General features: G+C 39.4%; 1 protein-coding gene across 1 annotated transcript; it reads right to left on the bottom strand.

Annotated features, from left to right (window-relative positions):
• Positions 1-1,580: 1,580 nt before the first annotated feature.
• Positions 1,581-4,388, bottom strand: LOC112398641 (zinc finger protein 709-like). The gene is given in 6 exon segments (XM_024743324.1): positions 1,581-1,978; positions 2,064-2,106; positions 2,275-2,781; positions 2,784-2,979; positions 3,358-3,418; positions 4,346-4,388. Coding segments are annotated over 6 exon segments (1,239 nt in total). The 5' UTR covers positions 4,380-4,388.
• Positions 4,389-9,828: the final 5,440 nt, after the last annotated feature.

The following is a 9,828-nucleotide window of genomic DNA, read 5'->3' as shown; positions in this document are numbered from 1 at the left end:
ACCAAACCAATTAAAGGAGAAATCTAAAAATCTATAGAGGGGAGAAATAACATCCTTATGGAAGGGAGAAGTGATTCTTCCTATATGGAAAGACAAGAGGCTAGTCCGCAGGGTGACAACTATTCATGACGCTTCCATAGCATCTACAGGAAAGGAAGACAGGAGGACTGGCCATCAGATAACTAAGCCCACTTGTATATTAGAGTATAATAAATATATGAAAGGAGTTGATCGATCTGATCAGTATCTGGCAAACTTCAATATCCTCTGGAAAACTTGAAAATGGTATAAGAAAGTGGGTTTCCATTTGAGTAACTGTGGTTTATTCAATGCATTTAAAATTTATTGTAGTCTTAATGAAATGACTTACAAGCAATTTTTGTTAGCAGTAGCTAGAGAATGGGTAACTGACCATTCTGGTGAATGCAGTGGTAGACCCGCACCTGGTCCTTCCTGTGACTTTTTAAAAGAGTCCCCCATAAAGATCCACCTTGTCGACTAGGTAAAATAAACGAACATATTCTAGAGGAAATAATACCCACAGGACCAAAAAAAAAAAAAAATTGCCGCCAGAAAGTCTGCTCTTCCAGGGGAAAGCACAGTGAAACACGGTATGTTTGTAATAGATGTTCTGTTCCCCTGCACAGAGGTGCTTGCTATACTGCCTATCACACTCTAAAGAAATATTAGAATGCTTAGTAAGACATGTACAAAGTTTCAAATAAATACATTAAGTGCAAAAAAAGTTGTTGATATTTACTCAAATGTGGATGTTTCAATATTCATTTACATAACAAATTGCCAGCCACAGGTGTTAGTTTCTGCAAAAATCCCCTGGTCAATGTGTTAATGCAAACTCTTTATTATTCAAATCCTAGCCAGAAGGAATGACAAAGAGCAAAGGGCAAAACATAGAAATAATTCACATGAGACTATATACACTATGATATTTACAAATTTATGCCATCTTTTACTAGCAAGGAAAATGAAATAAGGCTCTTCTGGCCAAAACAAGAGTAGATTTTCTCATAAGAAGGATGGACTATATAATGGGTAAGGAATATCCAATACCTGGCACTACAGGAGGCCAGTAGGGAAATCCCAACAAATACCAAAATGTCATTTATCAATAGCCCCATACAAAATGATCAAAACATAAAAATTAAACCAACCTGCATATTAGGAATACATGTCAATTCAACCATGGATCAAACAGGCTCCAAAATGAAGAGAGAAAAATGTTAATTGATTTAAGGGCAAAACAATACCTGTTAATCATTATGTAGTACTGCTTACAGAGTACTTACCGAATTATCTCACTTCAGTGTTCATTTTTGAACGTAAGTAGTAAATATCCAGTCGAGAGATCCCCTTTAATGAGGCACTGATAAAGACGATGTAACTCTAAAAATTATTCTTTCATGTTATTTTTTTCTGGAACATTATACATGGATTAATTTGTATCAGGCTTTCTCAGATTTCTTACACATATAGGGTTTCTTTCCAGTGGGAGTTTTCCCATGTAAGAATGAAGGCCAACTGATGTTTTGCCCACATTGCTTACATTCAAGAAGTTTCCATTAAGTATGAGATCTTTCATGCCTTCGAAAGGAACTGGGTCGACTGAAGGCTTTCCCACCTTCTCTACATTTGTAGTGTTTCTCACCAGTGTGTATTTTCATGTGTCCTTGAAAGGTAGTGCAATAAATGAAGGCTTTCCCACATTCTGTACAGTCATAAGGTTTCTCTCCAGTGTGAGTTTTTTCATGTGTTTGAAAGGATGCATAACAACTGAAGCCTCTGCCACATTGTTTACATTCATAGGGTTTCTCTCCTGTGTTAGTTCTTTGAAGTATTCTAAATGAACTGGGAAAACTGAATGCTTTTCCACATTCCTTACACTTACAAGGTCCATCTCCAGTGTGTGTTACCATGTGTGTTTGAACACTTGATGGAGAAATGAAGGCTTTCCCACATTCTTTCTTTACATTTATAGGGTTTCTCTCCAGTGTGCTTTCTCACGTGTCCTTGAAAGGTTGTGTGATAAATGAAGGTTTTTCCACATTCTGTACATTCATAGGGTTTCTCTCCAGTGTGAGTTCTTTCGTGTATTCGAAATGAACTGGGCCAACTGAAAGTTTTACCACACTGTATACATTCATATGACTTCTCTCCAGTGTGAGTCCTTTCATGTGATCAAAACAAACTGGGACAAATGGAGGCTTTCCCAGATTCCTTACGTTTATAAGGTTCATCTCCAGTATGTGTTATCATGTGTGTACGAATGCTTGAAAGAGAAATGAAGGCTTTACCACATTGCTTACATTCATAGGGTTTCTCTCCAGTGTGAATTCTTTCATGTATTCGCAAACCTAGAGGAGAACGGAAGGTTTTCTCACATAGTTTACATTCGTATTGTTTCTCTGCAGTGTGAATCCTTTCATGTCTTCGAAAGGAACTGGGACAACTGAGGGCTTTACCACACTGCTTACATTCATAGGGTATTTCTCCAGTGTGATTTCTTTCATGTGCTCGAAATGAAGTGGAACAACTCAAGGCTTTCCCACAGTCCTTCCATTTATAGGGTCCTTCTCCAGTGTGTGTTATCATGTGTCTTTGAAAGGTTGTGAACCATGTGAAGGCTTTCCCACATTCCTTACATTCATAGGATTTCTCTCCAGTGTGAGTCCTTTCATGTCTGTGAACAGATTTGTGGTAACTGAAGGCTTTCCCACATCCCTTGCATTTATATGGCTTCTCCTCATATTCACGATACTCATATATGGTTTGTGTCCACTGTGAGATCTGATGTGCCTATTAAGGAATGAATGACGTATGAAGACTTTCCCACACACGTTACAGTCACATGGTTTTACTCCAGAAAGAGTTTTCTGGTTCAGATTAAGATTTGGAATCTGGCTGACAATTTCTCCATCTTGATTACCTTCTTTGCTTTCACAGAGTTTTTCTACCATACGACTTCTGTAAAAAAATGAGAAATTATCGATGATTTCTTTAACAATTTCACATTTATTAGTAGGGTATTAGAATTACATTTTTATATTTTATAGCAAAAGTGAAGGTTTTTTGCCCTTTCTGAATTTTTTGAGGGTGATTTATACTGAAAGCTCTGTAAGAGGACTTGACATAGCTATTATGAAAACAGTAATATTAATATATTGGGTTTCTTAATATTGTTTCCAAAAACACTGGACATCTATGTCATGTTTAAGTAAATGTTTTTGGTGAAAAAAATTTATGGATAACTTTGAAGCTGGGGTTGTTTTATTTTAAAAAGTTTATGACATACCAGGATTCTCATGTGGCACACTGATATCTACTGTGTGTGTGACTCACCTTAGTTTTCTCCCTTGGATTTTGTACCAATCTTCAGTGTTATGATTGTCCTTTTTTTTCCCTAAAATGCAGACCCAGAAAAATAATGCAAATTATTAGAAGTTATAGAAATATATTAGATTTTAGGTCCACAATGAGCTGTGACCATGCTTAGTTTATTTACTAATGTACAGCAGTTCCCCCTTACCCACAGATTCGCTTTCGGTGGTGTCAGTTACCTATGGTCAATTGCAGTCTGAAAATATTAATTTACACTGTGCACCCTTCCAAGTAATATGATGAAATCTTGCAATGTCCAGGTCTGTCCTGTCCAGGATGTGAATCATCCCTTTGTTCAGTGTATCCATGCTGTATATGCTACCTGCCCATCAGTCACTTAGTAGCCATCTCAGTTTTCAGATCACTGTGGTGGTATTGCAGTGCTTGTGTTCAAGAAGTCCTTATTTTAATTAACGATGGCCCCAAAGTGCAAGAATAGTGATGTTGGTAATTAGGATATGCCAAAGAAAAGTTATAAAGTGCTTCATTTCAGTGAAAAGATGAAAGTTCTTGATTTAAGGGAAGAAAATAATCATACATTGATGTTGCTAAGATCTATAGGAAAAATGAATCTTCTATCATGAAATTGTAAAGAAGGAAAAAGAAATTGATCTTAGTTTTGCTGTCTCATCTCAAACTGCAAGTTATGGACACTTAACACTTATGCATGTTAAGTTCATGTCTATTTTACATGTTCTATTCTTAGTTATTGTTATCAATATCTTACTGTGCACCAAATTTCTAAATTAAACTTATTATCATAGGTATGTATGTATAGGATTCAGTGCTATCTGCAGTTTCAGGCATCCACTGGTGGTCTTGGAATGTATCCCCTGCGGATAAGGGGGGACTACTGTATTACTTTTCCATATTCCACATCTTGGAACAGTGTTGATGGGCAAGAAATACTTGTTCTCTAACTGAAGTGAAGGAATGTTGTCATGCTTACCTATTGAGGCCAGGTTCCTCAAGATTTCCTGCATCACATCTCTATAAAGTTTCCAGTAAGATGTGTGAGTCTGACAGAACTGGGGATTTATACTCAATGTACAGGAAGATTACATATGATTCTGTCACCTTCATTTATTTATTTTATGTCTTGGTCATCAGAAACTGACTCTATGTCCTTACTTACTTCTTCATGAATTTAACAGCATAATGAACACATGCAATTTATTTATTCATGGATTCTGTGATTACTTTACTTTAAATGTTATTGCTCTCTGATGTCAGGGTCTAGAGCACCCTGGAGAAATGAGAGAAATGCTACACAAATGAATCATTTTAAACACATCAATCTCTTGTGAGAAAAACTCATCTCCTTTGTTATTACACACCATTTAACTCAGTACGCTCCATGATGTATGAGGTCAAATCTGCAGGAGCGTTCAATGAATAAAACACAGTGAAGAACTGGAAGCTTTTTCTTCTATTCTCATCACCAAACATGAGAGTCCAGGAGGCCTGTGGAAATCCAACTTGTGACAAGGACCAGTTTGCCATACTGGCCTGAGAATTACTCCAGGTGATAAGAAATAGCCAGGTGCAACTGGCTAGATTAAAGTATTCTTGTAAAGAAGTAGTACTTTTAGCTTGTGTAAAATTTATTGCAGACTCAGTTTCTCCATTCTCTCTCTGTCCCATTCATGGAGCTAGGAAGTTATTCACAAGTTAAGGCTCAGACAACTTTGCATGATATGACACGCTAAAAAGACACAGCTACTTAGACCTCCACAAAACCCTATACACAATGAGCCTCAGGGATGCTTCTCACTAGTTTTTAGCACACATAATGAAACGATAAAGTGCTAAAACATTTCGTTTTGGTCAAAGCCCTTGCTAAATAACCTTGAGGAATGGGTTAAGAGATGCATATTGCACAGGAATTCACAGCACTCCACAAAGGTCTGATGGTGAATCTGCCCATGATTATATAATGCATAAAGAATTCCCAGCGCTTTCCTCCAAACAATGTAAAACCTCCATTCTCTAATTTCAGGTGGAAGTTTCCTGGCCAGCCACTCCAGAGGCAATCCTCCCAACATCTCTCACTTCTGAACTCCCATATGGTGCACAGAAGCCTAACAGCCCAGCCCCGAGTACAGGAATATGTAAGTTGATGACACCACACACTGCCAATAGTGTACAAAGGGTTTATTACTTCCATAATTGAGGTCTCTGGGGAGTAAGGCAGGCCTCTCAAGAAGGCATGAAATGGCTTGAGAGTGCAAGGAAAAGTACATGGACTTATTTTTTAGTTGAGGTTGTGGGTGGACTGAAGAGGGAGTTCACATACAAGGGCAGGAGCAGGCATGAATTGAATCTCTTGTCACTGCCAAAGGAAGGAAACTAAGGCTTTCCTATCATCATGGATACATGTGGGTCACAAGAGGAGAAAGGAGGGATGAGGCTTCAAAGCTGTCAGCAGTCAAAAAACTTGAGTCAGAGACTTCTCTTTTCTTGTTCTTTGTATAAAGAACTTAGAAACCATCCTTCCTAACCTCACAAGAAGAAAAGCAAAGAACTGAAGACACAGAGCAAACCACTGTTTCCAAAATTGGAAAGAAAGAAAGAAGCTATTTTGAAATAACTATTCTTAACAAGGCCTATCCTCAAAAGAGACCGTTTCACCAGGGCTTAATGCAAAGACAAAAAAGAATACAACATCTAAGAACTTTGGGACAATGACAGCAGGTGTAAAATACACAAAATGAGAATACCTGATAGAAAAGCAAAAAGGAACAAAAAAAAAAATAAGTGAAGCAATCATCACTGAGATTTTCCTAACATTAGTGATAGACAGCAAACCGCAGATCCAGGAAGCTAAGAAAAACAAAACATGAAAAAAAAAGAACACCAAAAACTGCACTGCCAAGCACATCATTTTCAACTGGAGAAAAATCAAAGACAAAGGGAACATTCTGAAAGAAGCCAGAGGGAAAAACAAACCTTAGTTTTACTTAAACAAGGATAAGAATTAAATCAGACCTCTTTTCAAAAACTATGCAAGCAAGAAATATCATATAACTGGAATCACATCGTATTTATCCTTTGGAATCTGGGTTCTTTCACTTAGCAATATATATATATATATATATATATATACACACACACATATAACTATACATATATATACATATATATATAAGATTTATCCATGTTGTTGCACATATTAACTCTAAAAAATGCGAACCATCATCAGAGCCTTCAGCAAGTGATGGCAGTAACATCAAAGATTACAGATCACAGACCACCATAACAAATGTAACAAAAATTTGAAATACTGTGAGAATTACCAAAATATGACAGACACACAAAATGAGCAAATGCTATTGAAAAAAAGGTGCCGATAGATTTGCTTCACACAGGGTTACAACCAACCTTCAACTTGCAAAAAATGCATTACCTGTAAAGTGCAGTAAAGTGAACTGCAATAAAATAAGCTATGTCTGAAAATGATATAAACAGGTGGAACATTAGAAAAGAGGACCCTTTAAGAGCTGTTCTCAGTTCACTATAGCCTTGTTGGTCTCATGGACACAAGCCCCACTGGTTTTCAAAGCTAGATGTTTTGGGACTTCCCTGGTGGTCCAGTGGCTATAAGATTCTACCCTTCCACTGCAGGGAACGTGGGTTCCATCCCTGATCAGGGAAGTAGGATCCCACATGCTGTGTGGTTGTGCCCCCCATACCTGAAAGGCTAGATGTTTGGGGGGCTTGTCTTCATGTGTGACTTTTAAAAGCTGGGGTGCCAAGTGTGGGGTCTAAACCCTTTGCTCCTTAAAGAGAAGCTTGGAGTTTTGAGTGCCTTCCTGAAAGTGGGGTGCCATACATGGGTTGGGGGCTGGTTATGGTAAGATAGTGCCTCAGCTTCTACCCACTTTGATGTGGGTGTTCTCATTTGCCCTATGCATAGGGAATTGCCAGTTATGGGCAATAAGAGATGAGTTGCTGTATGTTCCTATACGCATGACAACATCTGCTGCTGCCCTGCCTGGATCACACCCGGGTTCTCCAGGCTGTCTCTGCATAGCTAGACTGAGTCCTCTCCCAGAGCCTGTCTGCCCAGGATTCCTGGGGTGCTGCCCTGTGTGTGCAAGGACAATGGTTGCTTCCAGCTGCCCCACCAAGATCACACCCAAGACCCTTGGTCTGTCTTTGTGTACAGACTGAGTCTTTTCCCAGGGCCCAGTTGGCCCAGACCTCCCACCAGGCTGTGGCGTGGAGTGTAGAGGGCCAGGGTGTTTGCCCAATTCACACTGGGGAGTGGCGAGGCATCAGCTGCCAGTGCCAGGCTCTCTTTGCGCTGATGGTTGACAAGCCAGCATGTGCACACTCCTTGCGAGTAGCATCTTGGCTTCTCCAGCCCTTCTGACTGTCCCAGTGGTTCTCCGAGCAGCCAAGAGGGCTAGCCTCCTCTCTACAGGACGCCAGGGCTGGGATGCACAGATTGTGGCTCCACCTGCTTGCTCCCCAAGGGGAGGGGCTGCCCGCGTGGACCTTCTCTTCCTTTCAGATCCCTCCCAAGGGCACAGATCCCAACCTAATGTCTTTTTTTCTGTCCTACCCAGTTACATGGAGATCTTTCTTGTGGCTTTGGTTGTACAGAAGTTCTTCTGGGGACCTCCCTGGTAGTCCAGTGGTTAAGACTCTGCACTTCCACTGTAGGGGCGTGTGTTCAATTCCTGGTTGTGTAACTAAGATCCTGCAAGCTGTGCAGTGTGGGCCAAAAAAAAAAAAAAGTTCTTCTGCCAGGTTCCAGTTAATTTTCTGTGAGAACTGTAGAAGTATTTTTGATGTGTTGTAGGGGTAGGGGAGTTCCACATCCTCCTACCCTGTCATCTTGATTCCCCTTTCTCCTTTCAAATTATACTATTTGTTATGGTGATCTGTGATCAATGATCTTTGATGTTACTACAATGACTCACTGAAGGCTCAGATGATGGTTGGTATTTTTTAGCTCTAAAGTATTTTAAAAGTAAGGTACACTTTTTATACATAATGTATACACTTTTTATACATAATGCTGTTAAACACTTAATAGACCATAATATAGGGTAAACATAGATTTATGTACACTAGGAAACCAAAATTCATGTGATAATTGCTTCATTGTGATAACTGCTTTATTGCAGTGGACTGAACCTGCAATATCTCTGTGGTATACCTGTGGTAGATACACAAAAGAAAAAGGTAAAGGAATCTAAGCATACCAAAAAAGACAGGAATCTAAGCAAGCAAAGGAGACAGGAAAATAGGAATTACAAAACAGCCAGAAAACAGTGAACAAAATAGCAATAAGGACATACCAATCAATAATTACTTTAAATATAAAACAAATAATAAATTCTCCCATCAAAACACAGAGTGGCTGAATGGATTGAAAAAAAAAAGACTCACCTATATACTGCCTACAAAAACCTCACCTGAGGTACAAGTGCACACAGACTGAAAGAATGGAAAAAAATATTCCATGCAAATGGAAACCAGAAGAAAGCTGGGGCAGATATACTTGTAACAGTCAAAATAGATTTACGATAAAGACTGTTATAAGAGACAAAAAAGGTCATTATATAACGATAAAGGAGTAAATCCAAAAAGAGAATATAACATTTGTAAACATTTATGCACTCAAAAAACGAACATCTGAATATGTAAAACAAAATTTAACAGATCTAAAGGGAGAAGTAGAAAGCCATACAATAACAGAAAGGGGGCTTCCCTGGTGGCGCAGTGGTTGAGTCCGCCTGCCGATGTGGGGGACACGGGTTCGTGCCCCGGTCTGGGAAGATCCCACATGCTGTGGAGCGGCTGGGCCCATGAGCCATGGCCGCTGAGCCTGCGCATCCAGAGCCTGTGCTCCGCAAAGGCAGAGGCCACAACAGTGAGAGGCCCGCGTACAGCAAGAAAAATAAAAAAAATAAATAACAGAAAGAGACTTTAATACCCCAATTTCATCAGTGGATACATCATTCAGACAGAAAATCAATAAAGAAACACTGGACTTCAGTGACACATTAGGCCAGTCATTCCATCCAAAAGCAACAGAATACACAATCTTCTCAAGGGCACATAGAACATTCTCCAGGAGAGAGCATATGTTAGGCCACAAAACAAGTCTTAATAAATTTAAGAAGATGAAAGTCATATAAAGCATCTTTCCTGACCACAGTGCCATACAACTAGAAATCCATTATGAGAAGATAACTGGAAAATTCACATGTGGAGATTAAAAATGATATTGAAAAACCAATAGGTTAAAGAAATCAAGAGAGAAATTTTAAAAAGTACCTTGAGACAAATGATGGCACGTGGGATCTTCCCGGACCGGGGCACGAACCCGCGTCCCCCGCATCGGCAGGCGGACTCTCTGCCACTGCGCCACCAGGGAAGCCCAAGAGAGAAATTTTAAAAAGTACCTTGAGACAAATG

The sequence above is a fragment of the Neophocaena asiaeorientalis genome, unplaced genomic scaffold (assembly GCF_003031525.2).
Source record: "Neophocaena asiaeorientalis asiaeorientalis breed wild unplaced genomic scaffold, Neophocaena_asiaeorientalis_V1.1 scaffold219, whole genome shotgun sequence".
In the NCBI taxonomy this organism is placed as follows: Eukaryota; Metazoa; Chordata; class Mammalia; order Artiodactyla; family Phocoenidae; genus Neophocaena; species Neophocaena asiaeorientalis.
Note: the sequence above shows the minus strand (reverse complement) of the source record. Positions and strands in the feature narration are given on the sequence as shown.